Source organism: Cryptomeria japonica, chromosome 4, assembly GCF_030272615.1.
Source record: "Cryptomeria japonica chromosome 4, Sugi_1.0, whole genome shotgun sequence".
In the NCBI taxonomy this organism is placed as follows: domain Eukaryota; kingdom Viridiplantae; phylum Streptophyta; class Pinopsida; order Cupressales; family Cupressaceae; genus Cryptomeria; species Cryptomeria japonica.
The window spans coordinates 68,726,871-68,749,596 of NC_081408.1; the positions used below are offsets into that span (position 1 = coordinate 68,726,871).

The 22,726-nt window shown below is 36.0% G+C and overlaps 1 protein-coding gene across 1 annotated transcript; it reads left to right on the forward strand.

Moving 5' to 3' along the window:
- Window positions 1-845: 845 nt before the first annotated feature.
- Window positions 846-21,856, forward strand: LOC131077888 (uncharacterized). Its single transcript, XM_058015481.2, has 3 exons — window positions 846-1,218; window positions 1,494-1,595; window positions 20,702-21,856. The coding sequence occupies exons 1-3, from the start codon at window positions 1,068-1,070 to the stop codon at window positions 21,316-21,318; spliced, it is 870 nt and encodes a 289-aa protein (XP_057871464.2). The 5' UTR covers window positions 846-1,067; the 3' UTR covers window positions 21,319-21,856.
- Window positions 21,857-22,726: the final 870 nt, after the last annotated feature.

A 22,726-nucleotide genomic window follows, 5' to 3' on the forward strand; every position in this document is an offset into this window, starting at 1 on the left:
AATTGAATAATTAGTAATTTAGATGATTAGAGAGATAGAAATTGAATAATTAGTAATTTATTTAAATAATAAAAATTATTTAAATTGAGGAATTAATCAGAATTAATTAAATAATAAATATTTAATTAACATTTAGAAAATGGTTAAAATGATTAAATGATGATAGAATAAAAAATAGAATAATTAGTAAGATTATGAGGAAATATGAAATAGAAGAATAAGATTAATTAAATTAATTAAATAATTAAATAATTATTTAATCAATTAGAGGAATAATTAGTAGATGATCAATAAGACATTTTTAGGTGTCTACAAAATCAACCAATAAAAATACACAATAAAGTCAAGATATGACATATACAATAGTGATCATCTCCTTCAAGCCATCAATACAATGACATTTCATTGAATGAAAATGTTTTAAACATCATTTTCAAAAAGAGAAAATTTGGATTTTTGTCTTAAATTTTTTTAATATAGATAAATAGAAAGACAAATAAATGACATTTTATTGATACGTGACTTTTTTTGCATCAACTTTTCGGATCATGATCCATCATTAGGATATGAAAGAAGGTCAATTGATACAAAAAACAAGTCACACAATTATATCCGAAGCAGCTATTATGAATTGTGGAAATTTGATAATTTTAAATGACATTTTTACAATCATTTAAAATAAAGAATAAAATATAACTATATAAAATTTGTTCAATTTTTTAATAATAATTATTACATAATTACAATAAAAATTCAATTATATTTTTAAAATTTATATAAAATACGTGTAAGGTTATTTTTATCAAAAGATTTACATTTTTCTAGATTGATAAAGATAGGCTAGTGACTTTATACAAACTTCCAAATCCCATACAGTGACAAACAATTAGACGGGACCATGCTGCTATGGAACCGTAACCTGCTTTCCCCAAAAATTAAATTCCAACCAACGTGGAATTGCAGAAAACACAAGTCTTCACAAAATCCCAGGATGAGGGATACTTTCAAATACAAATAAAGAATATCATAGGTTTTTATGGCTAGTCGGGGAAACAATCTGGTAAACCATGGACCGAGTATTCTCAGCTTCTTTCTCCCGATCCTGCACCCCATTCTGCCTGCCATATAGTGCTCGGACTATTGCTGGTTACTCTTATTCATGCCCTAAATTCCTCCGCCGAATGAGCGATGTATCATGGCAAAGACCTATTCATTGTGGTAATTTCACCCAAAACTATTTACCCTCTTGTTTGAATTCTTTCCATTTCATTCTTAAGTTTTAAAATTTTAGCTTTAAAGCCACAACTCATTCACAAAATAAAGATTTCAGGTTACACACATCGAGTTCTTATCCATTACATCCCAAATTCTGAATCCTACCTTTCAATGTAATATGATATTCGCTGTTCACAAAACAAAGATTTGAAGTTACCTCTCTGCAGTTCTAATCAATTTTATTATAAATTCTAAAAATCTTTGATTTAATGCCTCAGGATATTCACAAAATAAAGACTCGAGTTTACCTGTATTGAAGGAGGTTCGAGCAACTGACCTCTCATTGCGTGCATCAAATCTGCGTGAGACTCCTGTACGAGGTATTTACTTACTGTTGCAATGCCGTAAACTTTAGTGATTATTGCAATGGTTCATTATTCCTGAAATAGATATAGTTATGAAACCCGTAATGTAGTTTAATGAAAAATTTCACGGGTAAATTTTATATTGTAGCATTGCTTTCTTAGGAATAAGATGAATATACCTTATCGTTTATCTAAGTAGCGATTGCCAACTGGAGATGTAGTCTTACGGGCATGCCATTCATTATTAAGAATATTTATCATAGTACCAAAAATCTAAATTTTGGGATTAACTTGGCCAAGATTTTTTTTTCAATTAATTGAGAAAAAAGTGTTTAGGGTTAGGGAAAGAACTAGGAAAAAATGCCGTAGAAATGAGAAAAAACACTCAGAAACCCTAAGCCTTAAACCCTAACCAAAAAAGTGTGAAAATTAACTGAATAACCATGATGAAATCATGATTTTTGGTCAACAAAAATGTCAAAAATCAGTTTGCCTTATCAGTGAATATTTCTTTCTGCTATATCATCTAACATAGCAGCCACCTTAGTGTAAAGATGAAATACGAGAGTCACCAAAAAAACATTGAAATAACTTCCAGACGAATTGGAAGTTGTAACAAATCCTCTCCCACCAAAAAAATGAAATACCTTTTGAGCCATAAAAAGAAGGAAAAATGGCAATATTTATAAAATATGAAAAACATATAAATGTTATCATGTCTATTGCAAGCAGAAATAACTTATTTTATATTAAATATATTGATTTAAAAGTCATTCAACAGGGTCAATGTTGAACTACTCAGTCATGAATTTTGAGAGTTAAAAAAATTTAAAACATCTTCAAGCCAAAAAGAATATGCATTTATTCCATGAAAATGGAAATGAAAGTTGCTTGTTGTGGTGGTTTTGGGCTTGCCACTAAACCAAATTGTTTTAATTTGTGTTCCATAATTAGGCCATTATATACTTTAACTTTCTTTGTAATTGCCAAAATTTAGTACCACAAAATCCTTTATTTTATAAATAAATTGTAGTACAAAATAAGGGTTACCACGTGTTATTTGATCAACTTGTTAGTTGTTAATAATTACTTGGAAACAATGATAAATTATGTTATTTAATTACCACCTGAGTGAGATGCTTTTGTGGGCAGTATGCTTGTTGATATGCATGCAGGAAATGTGCAAGTTGAGAGAATGCACGGCAACTGTTTGGCAAAATACATGAATGAATTGTGTACCATGGTCTGTAATGGATGCGGATATGTTCAGGATAGCCAATCTGAGGAATTGTTTCAACCCAGTGAAACAAATTGAAAGGATGGGCATGCAGCTAAATCTTCTTACACATGCCAGTGACCTTGCAATGATTTCCAACTGACGAAACATGTGAGGGAAGGCAGGTCCATAGCTGCATTGTCAAAGCTAGACTTTCAGATGATGTTTCTGTTGCTAATGCACTTGTAACCATGCATGTAAAATGTGGGAGGATGGAGGATGCATTCATTGTATTTGATACATAGCCTAATTCATACGTGGTTTTGAGGCCTGCTGGAAATGCCCAGCATGAACATGGCAAGGAGGTTCTCAAGCTCTTTATTCAAATGTGGAATGCGAATCAAAATCCAAATCAATTCACTTATGACAGTGTTATGAGATATTTTGGCACCAGTGGATCCATAGAATGAGTGAGGCAGATGTATTCCCATGTAATAATAAATGGAATTGAGAGGCATGTCTATGTGGGGAATAACCTTGTTACAGTGCATGCCATATATGGAAGTATGAAATTGACACCAAAGACATTTGAGGAAATGGTGAGGCTAGAGGTGGTCTCATATACTGCACTGCTAGCTGGATTTTTGCTCAAGATAAATGTAGAGTCAATTTTCTATCTATTTTGCAATGTGCCGCAGTTAATCATGGAAATGGACAATTTCATCATTGCCACTATTGTTAGTGCATCTGGTACCCTAGAAGCCACTGAAATACATAGCCATGCCTTAGAATGTTTTCGACAATATGCTTTGCAAAGATGTGGCCTCAGATAACTCAATGATTTCAGAGTGTGGTAGGGGTAGACATGGAGAGGATGCTCAAATACTCTTTTTTTTGTGATCAACAGTAGAGTTGATTAAGAGGAAAATCCTTCATTCTCCTCCGGCAGTTCGAATCTTTTTTAATGGTCATTGTTGTTGTTATGCATACATAAGTTTTTAATTCTGGTTATTTTTCTGCTGCTTTGTGATAAGCATTGCAGTTGTTTTAATAGGGGATTATATAAAAATGTATAAGGGTTTGGATTTAGATTTATATGGCAAATAGCAAACTCAGTTTCCTGCATAATTAAGTGTGACCATCCACCAATTCAGACAGTTGTAAAATCCCTTTTCCAAATTTTCTTTTATTTTGTTTTGTGAATAGTTTGTAGATCAATGCAGTTACAAGTTTCGATTCAAGTTCATGGAAATATGTTTGACATTCGCATGTATTTATTTAAATACAGCATAGGATTCAAAAGTTGGAATATTAATATAATTTCTGCTGCTAAGGTCATATTACAATATTTCTCAAATATCACTCAGAAAAATACAAGGAGAAGATCTTGTTTCTGACCTTATTTCTGACTCAAGAAAGCTGAATAAAGTGATACTTGCATAATGACTTTAATCTTCCACATTTAGGCCCAAACTGTATTAGCAGCGGCAGAGATAATACTCCTCTTATCTAGATGCAGGCTTGAGATACCTTGCCCTTCAAAATAATAGCCGAACTTACGCCTTCAGAGATAAAATGGTGGCACAAGAATTTGCCTGTCTAATTACTTATTCTCACACCCAAAGGTAGTGACTGGATACTGCTCCAAATGTTTCAGTTTGCACCCTGCAGCTAATAAAGGTAACACACCCCATAACCTCACGCCTCTGCCACAGCAAGGAATCAACCTCCAAATTTATTCTAAACAGCTTCAGCAATAGAAACAGGTTGATGTGCAGCAGGAGTAATCACACAACCAGCATATATAGCTGTTCATTCCACATTCCCAGCTGTAGCATTATTCTCATTTGAACGCTCAACCCTTATCTTAAACGCCCTTCAAAAATGCATTCTTCCAATTGCCCAACCTGTATAATCTTTATCAACAAATGCTAGTTGCTCAACTTCATGAACCTTAGATTTCAAGTCATTGCAATAAAATACCAGTAAAACATTCCCAAATTTGAAATTTGTCTCTGTAAAGACTTAACAAATTCTATAACACAATGTTGATGTGCAGCTGTGAAACCTGAGTGATTTTGCCTTTAACTAGCTAGGATGGATAGTTTCACCATTGAAACCGGTTGCCAAAGGGTTTCTGTCCTAGGGTTTGGCTCCAGAAGAAGCTCACAAATTCAAATAAGAGAAAAAATCCAAGCATGTGAAAATAAGCCTCAAAATGTCCTTTTTATAACGATCCCCGAAAACCATTAGAAGAACTTTTCAATTTTCCGCTTTTTTAATATTTTATTTAAACCCGGGAAATAAGGTGACTTTATTAATCTCCTTTGATATTTCACTTTAGTCACTTTATAAAGCTTATTAAATTTATTAAATAATATTACCCATAAACTATGCTTTATAGGATAATATTAAATAATTCCTTTTTATTTGACTTTAGTTTATGGGATTTAAATAGGCTAATTAGTCGTTCTGGACTACTCTGCGAAAAGGGACATTACATAGGCTTTCATGGTGGCCGTGCCTGCGTGTTTGTGCTACTTAGCGTTTGCTATAGTGGGTTTTCTAATATGTTACTAGACTGCTCACAATTTACAGAAAGTTTTCATGATCATAGTTTTTTGACAGCTTGTGTTGATTTTGCTTATTAGTAAATGTCATCATTTGACTTGAATTTTAGTGGGGTCTAATCAGAGTATTTTCTCATGTAATGTATTTTTTCTTAAAAAATGGATCAAAGTCATATTTAATAGGCTTCAGCTAATTATCTAAAGTAAAGCGAGAAACTCATGACAATTTAGCAAATCAATTCAGATGTCAATCAACAAAGTGAGAGCTAAAAATTCAGCATATTTAACAGCACTTAAAATGGTTCAGTTTTGTGAAAGTTTTGGTTATTTTATCAAATTGAGCTGAGTTGACTTGATGTTTCTACAATGAGACAAAATCAAGTTTGCCCATTCCCTTGACAAGTAATTAAACCAAGTTAACTTTTTGAGTCAATGAGCTCGAAGGTGCAATCAAAGGTCCCAAGGAATGATGTTCTGCTTCCTACTGATCAATATTTCCATATACAGTCCTCAAATTCTCTTCTTCAGTGTAGTTGTGGAAGTCGGCCATGAAGCTGATGCCAAGAAGCCAACTCCTCAATATGTCACGTAACATGAGGGTCTAAATTAATATGGAAAACATGTGTATGGGAATGTGTGCATAGTTAAATGTGATTAGGGCATAAATTTAAATGAATAGGATATAATAAGGGTAGGTATATAGGAAAATGCGACCTGGATAAGAATTATGTAGAAGACAAATGCATAGGAATAAGTGTGGGTTACATAGGGCAAGGGACTCGACTTTGCACAAAATTATGCCATTATTCAATATATCTATGCATCAAGACACTCTTCCCAAAAAAAGCAATAAAACTAAATAGGAAATGGCATGAGTACACAAATTTCACCATGACAAATATATATATTAATTAACATGATAAAAGCTCTGATGATTTATCAATGTGATCTCATCCTATTTAAGAACCTGCAATCTATTTTTTATCGTAACCATTTAGAAAGCTTTAATCACAAAGGACTTCAAATTTCAATCTATCTTTATGTCAGTTATTCATGCAATGTCCAACAAAAGAGTATGGTTATCACTCATTTTAGTTTTTCCTATAGAACCATGCATTCTACTCATTTCTGCTAACCTGCATTGGACATAAACCATATTAATTTATTGGTCATCAGAAAGCCATCTTTGGTCTCTACTGGTTAACCTAATTTCTTATTTTTCGACTAATTAATTTGGCACTATGTGGGCCAAACCTGTAATACATTGAGAACAAAAACATATTACAAAAATCCAAAATTTTCCAAAACAAAATTCTGCACATCCCACCGGCAAATACTACATCTCGTTGTCATCATTCTCGGCCATTTTCCTCTCTTCATCTACCTCCTCTACCACTAGGGGGGGTGTCAGCAGCAATGGGCATCCCACTGGTCCCGTTCTCCCATCTCTTTCAGCAGTCCTATGCTGCGTGAGACTTCCAGCTTGTGTGCCTCCTCATCCGCCTCGACGCTCCACACTAAAATTGGTACCCATGGCCCATTGTAGGACAGGGTAAGTCACGGCCATTGTTTATCCATTGGCTTCAACCCAAACCCTACCACTGCCATATCCAGGTACCTCTCAATTCGTACCCTCTAGCTTGCTTTAACCAGCTTTTGCATGAGTCCTTTCATCACCACCTTCTCTTGGGCCTAAAGCAGCCACACCATAAACAATGAGGCAATGCCACTAATAACCCGATACCTGTAGGTGGATGCTAGGTAGTGTCTGCCCAAGATAGTCTTGATAGCTTAAGTGGTTCCAGTTCTGTAAGGTTGAAAATCTTGCTCAAACGATAGTTGATTACCTTGCCTCAGAAAGCCATCTCATTTCTTTGCCTCTAAGTTGATGGTAGAATCCATCGTTGCATGCCTTTCTATCGGTCTTGCAGGCAAATAAAGGAGCCCACCTCGTCTATTTACTGCATTAATGCCTCCTTGCCGCAGACTTAAATGCCACATTACTCCTGGGTCAAATCGCCCACTTCCATAGTACTTGGGATAGGATCCAAATCTCCCAGCTCCATTGCCTCTCGATCTGCAATCATTTTGGTTGCCAACTTGGACAGTTTGTTCACTTCCCCATTGCCTTCTCAATAAATGTGGGAGAGTTTAAAATCATCCAATCCTTCTAGACATTACCAAATTTGTGGAATGAGTTTTTTGAGTCTCTAATTTTGAGTATCTCGTTGATGGATTGCATTGATCAGATTTAGCAAATCCCCTTCCAGATGGAGCTTCTTGAAGCCTAGACGTCTGCACATTGTTGCTTTGATCAATGCCGCTTGTAACTCGGCTTCATTATTTGTTCCTTCTAGGAATTTCACTGCCTCAACTGCAACTGTATTTCCTAACTGATCTTTGAGAATGCATCCTGTCCCTAATGGCCTTGGATTACCTCATGATGCACCGTCAAAATTCACCTTTACACATCCTTCTTCCAGAGGAGTCCGAACCACATTCAGTCTCAGATTGAGAGAGGGATTAGCCCCTCTAGCCCCATAAATGGGGGGACAAGTTAACTTTATTTCACTTCTCAACATAAATCATGTTTATATGCCTACACATTTACAAAGATATGATAAATTTTCTCTCTGCAGACATACATTTCCTTCTAGCTGATCTTAATTTAGAGTATAAAAGCTGGTCAATGTACACCGTAATTGAGAACATCGGTCTTATATGCTTTGTAAAGACCAGGTTAGGTATTTTAGGTGTCTGATCAACTGTAAATACTTAAATATGACTTGGAACAAAATTTGCTTCATTACTTTCAAAATTCTATGATCTCTTGGAGAATTCAATACAACTATGATCACTTGGCCCACAAGAGGCAGGAACATCCAACTATGACCAGTACCATCCCTTGGGGTAATCTAACTTGCTTCTTATGTCAATCATAGGACTGTAACTTCTCATTGCCCTCCCATGTAGGGTTAATTCTCAAAGCCCTTGTCCCTCTTGTGTCCTCATCTTGGTTTAGAAAGTCATGAATGTCTCTTTTTGGACTGTCATATCTTCATCCATGCAACATAGGGTTGGCCTTTCTCTATCACGTTCTATGGACTGTCATCTTATCTTTCAACCCCGCCTTTGATACAAGTCTTTAACTATGTTCTTGTAGTTTTCCATGTAGACCAAATCCTTGGATTGTTCCAACAATTCTAGATTGTCCTAATGATCTTTATTCACTGTAATAACTGATATGTCTCCCATATAATTATCATTGCAGTATGAGCTCATGTTTAAAATTGTCATTCTATACATTTATTACTGTCACAGTCTTTAAACTTGGTGTGCCAACTGAGCATTAACCCCACCCTAGGACCATCATATCTTTTTGACATATCTGTCACTTGTTGACTTTGCCATTACCTTGCCATTTTGGAACATTGTGACTGTCCTATGCTGCTTCTTATTATGACAGTATATTTTGCTTTTGCACGATTCAGTTTCCTCCTAATAGGCTGATCACGCTTTCATTCAAACCCTCTATGCTCTGCCATGAAGTTCCTCTTTCTTTATCCACTCTGCCATGTCATTGATGCTTATCTTTAGACTTTAAGGCATACCGCCCTCTTTATTTTGCAGATGGTTGTCATAACTTATTATTCTCTTTCCATGTGCAACCCTCTTTGTTTGAGACTCTTGCATGATGTCAAATGACCGAGTGTCAATTGTGATTTTTGAGTAATGATTTGCACTATGACCCTTGTCATTTCTTCCCACTTATTCTTGATCACTATCTTCAGGCACATTGCATAATGCATAGTGCTGTTCTCATAGGCTGGTAGAATCACTGCTCTGATACCACTTGTAATGTCCCTTTCTGTACATACCCTAGTTCTTGCCCTAAAGTCAAATCCTAGTTGAGATCCACAAGAATTATTATTTCGCATCAAATCACAGTTGTAATATTAATATCTGTATGCCCGAATCTGATTATATCGGGTCTGCCCCTGTTCAATCTCTTGCTGCTCATAAGGTCCGAAATTAACTACTCATGAAGTCTGAAATAATCTGCTCATAGTTTTCACACTTTTCTGCTCATAAATGTTCCTTAGATCTGCTCTAGGGTCTGCTTTTTTTTTTAATTTTTACTCCAGTGGTATCCCCACAAGCCAGCCCAGCACCCAACCAGCCTTAACTTGGACTTACATATTGCCAAGTTGGGGTTCTGGAAGGGGCGAGCTGAGGCGAGACTAGTCCACTAGGGATGTACCTAGCCGCCTGCAAGCCAGGTACATCGGGCGAATCCGGGCCTCGAAGTCGAACCCAAGACTAATGGGGAGCAAACTCACGGCCCAAGCCAATTCTGCTACCTGTGTGGGCTAAAAACTTTTAAAAATTATAGGGTCTGCTTATTATACCTTGAATAGATATGATAATCAATGGAATGCTTATAATCTGCTGTACTAATATATTTATATGTTAGATGTAATAGGCCTGCTCTGATTTGTAAAATCCTTCCTCTGCTTTTAGTTGGTCTGATCTGATTCTATTCCTTCCTTGATGCTCTTTTTTGGGGAAATTGTTCTATTTTTATATCTTTCCTTTGGGGCAGGGAAATACCTCTTCACACATACCTTTTCCCTTGGCAAGAGTTGTGTCCTTTAAGATTGAGCACTTGACTTAACAAGTCTTAGGTGGGCCCCAGTAATTTCTTTATTTTATATATTATCATTATTATTATTTTATTATCTATTTTGAGTCGGCTATCTTAGATAAATCGATGGCATCCTGATTCATTATTAATTCAGGTTGGCCCCATTAAATAAATTGTTGGCAATTTGAATCTTTATAATTCAAGTCGTCCTCCTTAATGTAATTGCTCATAATTAAATTCCCTATTATCTAGGTTGGCCTTGAAATATACACTATAATGAATATTCTAGTTGGCCCTATTTATTTTAATTGCCTGGGTTTGACTGCTATAAAAGCTGTGATCTCCTTTACAAATGCTGCAATCCTATACATGTTCTAGGATATGACAAGTAATACACAAATACACATAAGGCATGGAGAATAGATGTAAGGCATGAAGCGTTCATGTAGGGCATGAAATAATACACAAATGCACAGAGGCATGAAGTATACATGTAAGACATAAAGCAATACATAAATACATGTAAGGTACAAAGCATATAGCAGAAAGGCACTCATGCAGTAGAAATGCTAAAGACACATCAGTCATGAGGTAAGACATAAATGCACATAAGACACAAGGCATACATGTTGAAAACATATCAGACAAAGCAAACACAAGGTATACATGAGAAAAGCACCCATATAAAATATACATGGAGTAAGCATGCTCAACACACATTAGACAAGAAGTAGTTAAACACATACACATATAGAAATGCAACATTGGCCTACTTGAGTTTATTTTTGACTTATTTAAGAAGCGGGCTAAATAGCTAAACCTAATTGAATGGCGGTTAAAGTAGGTTTGTCGCGCAGGCTGGCAGGATTAAATCTCTGATACCAATTGTAATGTCCCCTTTTAAACATGGGGGTTCCTTTTTTGGAAGTGTACGGCTGACAATATAAAGAAACAATGCACCAATTGATACCACTCATTGATTTGAGCATTTGTGTTAGTATTTAAACTGCAGTAATGACTTAATATATTAGGATAGAATGTTCTCAAATAAAGCATTGGAAGATATAATGGAATATTATTATTAATACTGGATAGATATCATGGGATATAATATATTATCTGCAGAAGCAACTCCACGCAGCAACCCCTGATAAATACATATATCTGAATATTTCAAATTCAGAAATCTCCATTTCATACCCTTTGACCATTTTATTTATTTTTTATTATTATTATTATTATTATTAAATCCTATTTAAAAATGGGGACATTACAGTTGCATATAAATGAAGGGGTGGCCTCTCTTGGCAATGAACATGTCTTTCCATGTGGCTTCCCTCTTTGGAGAAGATATAAGAAGAATTTGAATATCTTTCTAATATTAGAACAGATTTAAAGGAATAAAAATAAGAGCTTTGGAGCAGATCTAAAAGCAAGATTATGACAGATTTATTAGCAAAAATATTGAATATTATATTGCAGATTTGTGAGCAGAAATATTGCAGATTTGTGAGTAGAAATATTGCAAATTTGTGAGCAGATATTAAGGCAGATTGTTGATGAAGTTGTGAGCAGATTTGTAAAGGAAATTTAGTGCTGATCTAAGGAGAAGTTTAAAATAGTTTTCATACTATTCATTTGCAGGTTGGTGCCTCCTAACTGAGGAGATCAGGAGGTTGGTGCCTCTCATTAAAAGAGATTGGTGTCTCTTTCTAGGTTGGTGCTCAGTTGTGGGGATTGGTGTCTTCAGTGGGTTAGTACCTATGAAATTTGTAAGAAGGTTTAATACAAGCAATATTTTGCCGTAGGTTTCTCTCATAAGGCTTTCCACGCAAAATCCTGTGCTTAGTATGTGTGTGGATTTCTGTGATTGCTTCATTGTGATTATTAAAGTTTAATTAGTTAAAAATTGTTTTATACCAATTCATCCCCCCCTCTTAGTATAAGTTTGTGCTCTTCATATTGTTGCTGGTACAACAGAGCCAAAATCCACATAAATCACTACAACATCAAACCCCAACTCCCCCAACAAGTATGAGTACCCCAAACACATGAAAACCGATGGATATCAGACTTGGATAGTTCTCAGATTAATTGCAGGTCTGAAATACAGTATGTTGTTGGTACAACAGGTCTAACTATCATAAAACTCTTAGACATCATCAAAGTTCACCTTATTTTTGCTTGGTTTCAAGAAGAAACCTCCTTCAATCACTTCACAAGCCCACAAACATCTTAAATCTGCACCATAAATCCTTGTATGCCCAAAACAAATGCAAAAACACAAAAAATCTCCATTGAAACACAACTAGAAAAATAACATAACCATGCAACACAAATTGGAAGATCTTCACTTTTAGCACCAAAACAATTTCTATATGAAATTTCTCCAATGGATGTTTAGGGTTTTTGTCTCCAAAACCCAATATTTTCAACCACAAGTGACTTCTAGATGAAATCACTCTTTCCAGCTAGGAGGATTTTCATTCCCGAAATTTGTATTCCAAGAGGGTTTTTATCCTCAAGAAATATGATAAGAACTCATGTTCTTATTCAGAACAAATAGCAAATGCAATATCCAGTCCATAGTTGGCAGATTCGTATTTGGCAAAAACTCAGCAGACCCAAAATTTGCAACTCAACTAAGACTTGAGAAAAACGTGGCAAAAAATTTGACAACTTAAAAATTTACGTAAATTTCTTTAAAGCCACTTTTTCTGCAAAATTTAATCACAAAACACATTTAGTGAGTCCATAAACAAGTACAAAAGTGTTTTCTATTAAATTTGATTCATTTGAATACAGATTGAGTACAAAATTGCATCATCATGCAGAATCGTGATATAATTGTTGATTGTAACTAGGGTATAGGGGTTCGGATTGCCTTAAGGCAACATCCGAACTCCTTTAGGACCGGTTCCTACCCTAATGTGGCCCCATCCTAAATCCATGCTAAAAACACATCAATTAAATATTGCACCAAATAACATTAGCGCCTAAAATATAAGGAGGCCGACTTCAAGAAAGGGCCGAACCTTAATAAAGGGCCGACCTTAATAAAGTAAAGAGGCATATAAATAAAGATCATTTTGCAAGTCAACATCATCAAGTTCAAATTAAAATCAGAATGCAAATTAGCTCTGCTGTGCGAACCTAAGGAAAAGGGCGAATTATTCAATTTGGTGTAATATTGTCCAAGGGGACATAGCATATCTTGAGGCAAGTCATTGAAGCATACAAGGACAGATCTGATCTGTCAAGATCAGATTCGAGCTAAGTATTGTACTGTTATTTAGAGGAGAATATATAATCTGACCTGTGGGTCTTTCATGCTGGGTTTTTCCTCCTTGGAGGTTTTCCTAGGGTATGCTTGTTTGTCTTCTATCATATTTCTGATTTATGTTGTCTTACTAAGTTCTGCAAATCTGATTACAATCTAGGGCACAATTTAATGCATGTTGGTTCACTAAACTACTGCAAATCTAATACAAACCAGGGCGTAATTTAATAAGATAAATCTGATTATCATACCTAGGGTTTAAATTAACATGGTATCAGAGCTCTAGGTGTTACTAACTTCTGATTTTAGCAGATCAATTGTTGCATATAGTTGTTGTTTGTGTTCAGATTAAAGATGTCAGGTTTAAAGGCTGAAGATAGGCTTGAGGGAGCCATTGACTTTGCTACTTGGAAAGTTCGTATTCTGTTGATCCTTGAAGAAAATGACCTACTGAAATTTGTAGAAGAAGAAAGGCTGTCTCCTCCAGAAGATGCTGAAGAGCTGAAACTGTTCAAGAAAGATTCCCTCAAGGCTAGAAGGATCATAATTGAGTCCGTCAAGAATCATCTTGTCACTGTCATATCAAAGTTTACATCTGCCAGAGAAATGATCAAACACTTGGAAGGGATCTATGAAGTCAACAATCTCAGCATGGCTCTTGCTCTAAGACAACAACTTCTACACATAAAAATGAAAGAAGAAGATTCAATCGTAGCCTACTTCATGAAGATCAATGAACTAAAGGACAAGCTAAGGACTCTTGATTGCCAAATCTTAGATAAAGACCTTGTTATGATTGCATTAAATTGTCTACCAGATGAATGGGAACCATTCATTCGTAGCATTGGTGGAAGAGCTGATCGTCCCAACTTTGAGCGTCTTCAATCTGATTGCATCGAAGAGGAATCTCGAATTGAGGTAAGAGGAAAACTCAAAAACTCTCTCAAAGATAATCATGTTCTCTTATCTAAATCTAGGAAAGGTGGTCATTGGAAGAAAGAAAAGAGAAGCAAAGATTTTAGATCCTCCTCCTATGATCCAAGGAAAAAGTCAAGAGATTCCTCCCACATTCATTGCTTCAGATGTGATAAGTATGGTCACTATGCCAGAGATTGTCAAAATGACCCAAAGGAAAGGAAAGCTAACTTAAATGAGGTTGCCGAACAAAGTGAAGACTACCTTCTTATCTCTGCTCTTTCCAGCAATGTTCCTACGGATAGCAATTCGTGGATACTTGACAGTGGTGCATCCAGACACATCTCAGGATTTTGTGAGCATCTCTCAGATCTGATTGAAAAAGACACCAATCTTCATGTTGTAATCGGTGATGATGCTTGATACTCGGTAAAAGGTTATGGTACTACCTCTCTAAAACTAGATTCTGGTATTTCCTTACAACTCTGTGATATTCTATTTGTACCTGGTATTAAAAGAAATCTTATTTCTATTTCGGCTTTAGAAGATAAGGGTTTGCAAATAGCATTTTCTGAAGGGAAAGTACTTGCTTGGTCTAAGAAATCTAACTTCAAATCTGCTCGTATTATTGGACATAGATGTGATAGTTTATATAAGCTTGCAGCCAATCCAATTCAAGCTCTCATTCATGAGACCCCTGAATCATGCGAGTTATGGCATAGAAGATTGGGTCATCTTCACTTTCAAGCTCTTCCCACTCTCGGTAAAATGGTCAAAGGTATGCCTAATCTCAGTTTATCTCATGATGATACTTGTAAAGGTTGTGCAATGGGTAAGAATGTAAAGAATCCCTTTCATAAAAGTGATAGTAGGGCTAAAGAAAGGTTAGAGCTTATTCATTCAGATTTATGTGGTCCCATGTCAGTAGCATCTCCTAGCGGGTTCTTATATTATGTTATCTTCATAGATGATTTCTCTAGGAAAACATGGATCTATTTTCTTAAATCTAAAGAGTCTGAAGAAGTCCTAAACAGATTTAAAGAATTCAAAGCCTTAGTTGAAAATACTACAGGAAATCGAATTAAATGTTTGAGGTCTGACAATGGAGGTGAATACACCTCAGGTAGCTTCTATGACTTTTGTGTTAAAGAAGGAATTAAGAGGGAGTTCTGTGTTCCCTACAACCCTCAGCAAAATGGAGTTGCTGAAAGAAAGAACAGGACCATTGTTGAAGCTGCAAGAGCCATGATTCATGATCAAGACTTGCAACCTTTTCTATGGGCAGAAGCATCCAAAACTGCAGTTTATATTCAGAATAGATGTCCTCATCAAGTCCTAAAGAATGTAACACCTAAAGAAGCATTTTCAAGAATCAAACCTGACATCAGTCACCTAAGGATATTTGGAAGCCCTGTGTATGTTCATGTGCCTAAAGAAAAACGAACCAAGCTGGATCCATCTGGAAAGAAAGGCATCCTAGTAGGATACAGTGAATCTTCCAAAGCTTTCAGGATCTACATTTCAGGTCAAAGGTATGTTGAGGTAAGTAGAGATGTAACCTTTGAAGAAGATATTGCTTTCAAAAGATCTAAAGGTTCATTAATCAACAATGATGATATGATTATGGAAAAACAAGATTCAATTGTTGATGCTAACCCTGAGTTACAGGAGGAGTCTACTGATCTCCCAGATCAGGAAGTTTAGAATGACTCATCAGAACCCATGCAATCTACCGATATACCTCAGGATATTGTGGTCTGCAAGAAGAGACCACTCTAGGTTAGAAATACAATTCAAGATGCTGAAGGGTTTGCTGCTCCCAGAGGAACCTTCAGAAACAGCAAGAGTGTCCAAAATCATGCCAACTACATTTCTGTGATGTGCAATATAATTGAGTCTGAACCCCACAATATTGGTGAAGCTATGTCCCATCATGCTTGGAAATTAGCCATGGATGAAGAGTATGGGTCTATCATCAAGAATGATGTCTGGGACATTGTACCCAGACCCAAAGGCAAGTCTGTCGTTTCCTCTAAATGGTTGTTTAAAATTAAACATAATGCTGATGGTAGTATTGAAAAATATAAAGCTAGGTTTGTAGCTCGTGGTTTTTCTCAAAAGGAAGGAATAGATTATGAAGAAACCTTTGCCCCTGTTGCTAGATATACCTCTATTAGGTCTATAATAGCTATTGTTGCAGCCAAAGGTTGGGAGCTGCATCAAATGGACGTCAAGACAACTTTCCTCAATGGAGTCATTGAGGAGGAAGTCTATATTGAGCAACCAGAAGGTTATGTAATCCATAAAAGAGATTCTCATGTTTGCAGGTTGAAGAAAGCCTTATATGGGCTCAAACAGGCTCCTCGCGCTTGGTATGAAAGAATTGATAAGTACTTACTAAGTTTAGGGTTTTCCAAGAATGATGCTGATGCTAACATTTACTTGAAAATTTATAATAATGAGATGCTTATTTTAGTTTTGTATGTAGATGATTTATTTCTCACGGGTGAAAATAAATTAATCATAAGATGTAAAAAGGAATTAGCCTCAGAATTTGAAATGAAAGATTTAGGTCTAATGCACTACTTCCTAGGGTTAGAAGTATGGCAAAGAGCTAATGAAATCTTTTTAAGTTAGGGAAAATACACTATTGATATTTTGAAAAGATTTAGAATGATAGATTGTAAACCTATGCATACTCCTATGGAATCTAACTTAAAGAAGTTAAGTGTTTCTGCAGCTAACTCAGATTTTGCAGATCCTTCTGAGTACAGACAGTTGATTGGCTCCCTGATGTACCTAGTCAATACTAGGCCAGATATCTGTTATGCTGTGAATGCTCTCAGTCAGTTCATGAGCTCACCGAAACATGTTCACCTGGTTGCTGCCAAGCACATTCTAAGATATCTACGTGGCACGATTGGTTATGGGCTGAAGTATACACTTAATACCCCAATCCTCCTGAAAGGCTACTCAGATTCAAATTGGGCAGGAAGTGTCAAGGACAGGAAAAGCACTTCAGGCATCTGCTTCAACTTGGGCTCCGCAGTAATCTCTTGGGCATGCAGGAAGCAATCTTCGGTAGCATTAAGCACTGCAGAAGCTGAGTACATTGCCGCATCTGTTGCATCCAGAGAAGCAGTGTGGCTCCGTAAGCTTCTTGTTGGATTATTTGGTCAAGTCAATGATCCCACCACCATTCATTGTGATAATCAAAGCTGTATAAAGATGTCAGTAAATCCTGTATATCATGATCGGTCCAAACATGTGGAAACACACTATCATTACATTCAGGATATGGTGCAGAGAGGCGCCATTCACCTAAAGTACATTAGCACAGATGAACAGATTGCTGACATCCTCACCAAACCCTTATCCAGAGTGAAGTTCGAGTACTTCAGAGACAGACTCGGTGTCATGGAAAACGAAACCCTGATTGAGAGGGAGCTTCAATCTCAGTGACTATTGGTAGCACTTTAAATCATTCTTTGCTTGTGTGCAAGAATGAATTTCATCCAATCTATGCTTGTGTGCTAGATGGATAGTTGTAATAATGTAAAGACCCACTGATGTATTACACTTTCTATGCTTGTGTGCTAGAACCATCCTATGCTTGTGTGCTAGGTGGAAGATGTAATTCTATGCTTGTGTGCTAGATCCATTCTATGCTTGTGTGCTAGATGGAACGTAAAAGGTTCAGATTATGTATTCTCCTCCTCCCTAGTTAAGAGGGAGTGTTGATTGTGACTAGGGTATAGGGGTTCGGATTGCCTTAAGGCAACATCCGAACTCCTTTAGGACCGGGTCCTACCCTAATGTGGCCCCATCCTAAATCCACGCTAAAAACACATCAATTAAATATTGCACCAAATAACATTAGCGCCTAAAATATAAGGAGGCTGACTTCAAGAAAGGGCCGACCTTAATAAAGTAAAGAGGCACATAAATAAAGATCATTTTGCAAGTCAACATCATCAAGTTCAAATTAAAATCAGAATGCAAATTAGCTCTGTTGTGCGAACCTAAGGAAGAGGGCGAATTATTCAGTTTGGTGTAATATTGTCCAAGGGGACATAGCATATCTTGAGGCAAGTCATTGAAGCATACAAGGACAGATCTGATATGTCAAGATCAGATTCGAGCTAAGTATTGTACTGTTATTTAGAGGAGAATATATAATCTGACTTGTGGGTCTTTCCTGCTGGGTTTTTCCTCCTTGGAGGTTTTCCTAGGGTATGCTTGTTTGTCTTCTATCATATTTCTGATTTATGTTGTCTTACTAAGTTCTGCAAATCTGATTACAATCTAGGGCACAATTTAATGCATGTTGGTTCACTAAACTACTGCAAATCTAATACAAACCAGGGCATAATTTAATAAGATAAATCTGATTATCATACCTAGGGTTTAAATTAACAATAATAGTTAGTTGGCAATTATTATGAATTCATTTTGATTGCCTTTGAAAATCATTAATATAATTCATTGTAAGATTTGGTTATGGAGATGGCTACCCAAGATCTAGAGGCCTAATGGAAAGCACAAAAACAAGAGAGAATCAATATGATAAGAATACATAGTATTCCTATCAAGAATGCAATAGAATTGATGAATGTACATGAGAGACCCTTTGGTTAAATATGCCAAGGTGAAACATAGGAAGGCATAAGATTATGACAAGTGTCTTAATCTTATGACATGAGACAACAATGAAAGAATACATAGTATTCCTATCAAGAATGCAATATAATTGGTGAATGTACATGAGAGACCCCTTGGTTAAATATGCCAAGGTGAAACATAGGAAGGCATAAGATTATGACAAGTGTCTTAATCTTATGACATGAGACAACAATGATAATCTATCACCCACATAAGGTGGAAAAATGATAGTGTGATATGTCCTCTAAAGGTGGATCACCCATTTAAGGTGGAAAAGTGATAACGTGATAAAATCACTAAAGGTGGAAGTTCAACATGAGGTGGAAAGTGATAATGTGATAATACCACCTAAAGTGGGAGTTTTACTTAAAGTGGGAGTTTTACTATGTGGTCCCTAAGTAAACTTAAGTGATGTGTAATTAGGACTTGGAGAAGAACTTACTGGGTACAACACCTTAATTACACCAACACCTGCCTTTAAGTGCAACTTAGAGAGGATGTACAGAAATGCAAGATAGGTCTTGCTACTAGGCCATGTTAGTAACCCATGTACAAATGCAATGCAATCTCTCACAAATAGAGAAAAGGAGAAAACCTAGTGGGAAAAAACTCCTTCCCAAAAGAGAGATGAAAATGCAAAATACCCTCAAAGAAGAATGAGAAGGACAAAACCCCATGTGAGGAAAAAGTCCCCCCCAAAAGAGAGAAGAAGAGAGACCAAGTAGCCCCTCCTCAATGTAAAATGTGAAACAATGGTAGATGCTCTAAGCTGGATGTAGAAGCTAGTCCATGATTGTCAAACAACGATTCTCCCCTTAGGAAGAAACAAAACCAAAGGTGTATGTATGAAGTCTCCCCAATCCTGAAAGATATATGTAGGAAGAAAACTCAAGATGTATGAAGTCTGAAAATTGCTCTAGTGTCCCCATGTTGATGCTGAAAGTTGGGTGTACTAGGCCACACTACTGAAAAAGACAATCCAGGATCTGGTGAATATGAATGAGAAAAAGATCCAAAGATTCAAGTGTCTTCTCTAAAGACAAAGAGGCAAACTCCAAATGTTGTACTTAATTATCCACAATCATGTCAAACTCGAAAGAATGATCATGTAGAGAATGAACAAGAGGTTCAGAGTGCTCTCTCACAACAACTGAAGAAGGATCATCTCCATCAAAGAGAAGATGAATGTCATCAATGGTGTCTCCCAAATCTGCAAGATAGTACTCCGAACATATCTGCAATATCTCTCAAGTATTCATCACAAGGAACTGTATCTGGAAGACAATGCATAAGAACCGTTATACTATGATTTTATAAGCTGTAAGCAATCCATTGTGCTCCTTTTGTTCTATTTCTAAGAACCGGATACTTTGTAGCATTAGTCATGTCTTATAACACCTAGCTATGTGAAATTAGAATGTCAGACAACCCTTAAAATGTGTATGTGATGCCTCTGCTTTCGTTTAGAACATAATCACATGGCATACAACCTTTAAAATGTACGTGATGCCTCTGCTTTCTTTTAGGACATAATCATATGTGACATTATTTATTTCGGTTTCTTAATTTTTATATGCATTCCAATATGGCAATATCGACGGTAAATGTTCATTATTGTCTATAAACTTTGGGGAACCTATATTTGCTGCTTTTTGCACAATGAGAGTATGATTCTGAGAGTGGTCCATCTTGTGAATTTATTGAGAATATGATTCTAATTAGTATAGCACCTTATAAATTTTTCACAGAATTGCATGTGTCGTAGAATTTCCTGACAAATGTGGGATGTATGTGGAAGTACCGTTGCATTGACATGGGTTATTGTTGTTACAGGAAACGTGATTCGAAGAGGTCAAGCTTTCAAGCAATTAATAATTCTAGATTTGAATGGAGTTTTGGTCAGGACATATCCTCGACAGCAGATAATTAATGTTCCTAAGGGACCATCAATGCTTTTGAGATACAAACAGATATATTTTCGGCCGAAATTGTCACATTTTATTGATAAATGTCTTGATTCATTCGAAATTGGGATATGGTCATGTCTTAGAATGGATAATATTAAGATTATCCTCAGAAAGTCACTTGGGGAAAAAAGGATGGATAGATTGCTTTTTATCTGGGATCAGAGCTGGTGTACAGTACAAGGGCATGAGAACACGCCATATGGAAATATTAGGCCAATTTTTCTGAAAGATTTAAGTAGTGTTTGGCAGGCTTATCCACAATATGGACCAGAAAACACACTCTTCATAGATGATAGTGAATACAAGTTGAAAACTAATCAAAATCTGAAGTATGTTTGCCCTAAGACATATGATCCAGAAGATAAAGAAATCGACCAGTCTCCATTCTTTTTGTGGAATACTATCATAGATCATATGGATGAATGTAAACATATTACTGGTGACGATCACAATATGATCAGAACTGACCAGGCACATGTTTAACGCTAAATTATTCATTAAATGGTTTTGATATTAAACTTGCTTATGTAAATACTTTTTCAGGGGAACAGATGAACACTCTTATTCTACCTTTAGAACTGACATGGACAAACAAATTCATCATCCACCTACTGTACATTATAATCAACAAGGTCAGCCATGTGGATTGAATGCATGCTACAGTACAGGGTAAGATACGATGAGGGGCATCTAGAAGCATCTAAGACAACAGACAAGGCCCATCTTCATTTTGGTTGTTATATATTCAATGAAAATTTGGTTTCTCCTGTTTCTAGCAATTTATGCAAGAATCATTTGCAGTGCTAAAGAAAGTCTTAACCTTGAATCAAAGCGATTAATATGATTTACAGTACACATTATTTGCATTGCAAATGGCTGGCCAAAAATACTTATGTAATCAACCCGAATCTAGCCTTCTAGGGTCTAAAGCCTTGCAAGGGAGCTCATTGTTTTGAAAGATGTTAGAAAAAAGATTTTTTTTTAATGTATTCAAGTTCTTATGTGGGCTTATTCTGAAACATGTACAGTATATTGTAGTAAAATAAATATGGTAACTGATTTTAAATGCTTAGCATTGAGGTTTATTGTTATTAATTTAAAACCAGAGTTGCTTGAATTTGTGTTTTTATAATTACTGGCCATTTCAAAATGCAAGATACCATCTTACTGAAATTTGGAAAAGCATTACCTGAACATATATAAAAAGAAAATATTTTCTCCAAAAATTAAATTATATGAAATTTTTTTTTTCTCATGGGTTATCTCAGATTGATTTTGAATCAAGTAAATTAGAAAAGCTTTAATTTTGAATCAAGGACAATATAGGCTTCAGGACCTTTAGGCAGTAGAAAAGCTTAAGTTTTTCCTCTCTGGTGGATGGTTGTAAAGCTTTAAGTCCTGACTTATCCAACTGCTTTAGTTTTTGAGTGGGTGCTTTCATGGCTCCTCCTCGCTTTTTCCAAGAGGCCATCTTTTGTAAATTTTAAGATATCAAGTTCGCCCAATGGAATCAAATCATCTCAGAGGCTGAGGCTTCTATTAAACTAGTTGAAGAGAGTTGATTTGTAGATTGTCAAGTGATGGGAGGAGATTCTTACGGTGGAAATCCCTATCCGGCTGTGTATGGAAAGTTCATTGGTGCGTGGCAGCCCTCCAAGTGCACGGATCAATGTGTTGACTAGGATTGGTAACCCAAGATTGATTGATTGGTGCATGTGTGGGAGTTTTTTAAGAAACCTCCTTTGAGAAAAGGGCAACAATTTGATTTTAAGAGTATATCAGGGTTTTTGGGAATTTGTTGTTTGTATCTTGACCAACGAGCTCCCTTAGAAGAAACACTATCAAAAGTTTATGCTTGGGTTAAGTTGCCCTTTCCTCCTATGCACCTATG

Excerpts from the sequence above, each read along its gene's own strand:
- LOC131077888 (XM_058015481.2), top strand. The coding sequence starts at position 1,068 with ATGGACCGAGTATTCTCAGCTTCTTTCTCCCGATCCTGCACCCCATTC. Across the intron at positions 1,219-1,493 it reads GCAAAGACCTATTCATTGTG|GATATTCACAAAATAAAGAC; the intron begins GTAATTTCACCC and ends TTAATGCCTCAG. Across the intron at positions 1,596-20,701 it reads GCGTGAGACTCCTGTACGAG|GAAACGTGATTCGAAGAGGT; the intron begins GTATTTACTTAC and ends TTGTTGTTACAG.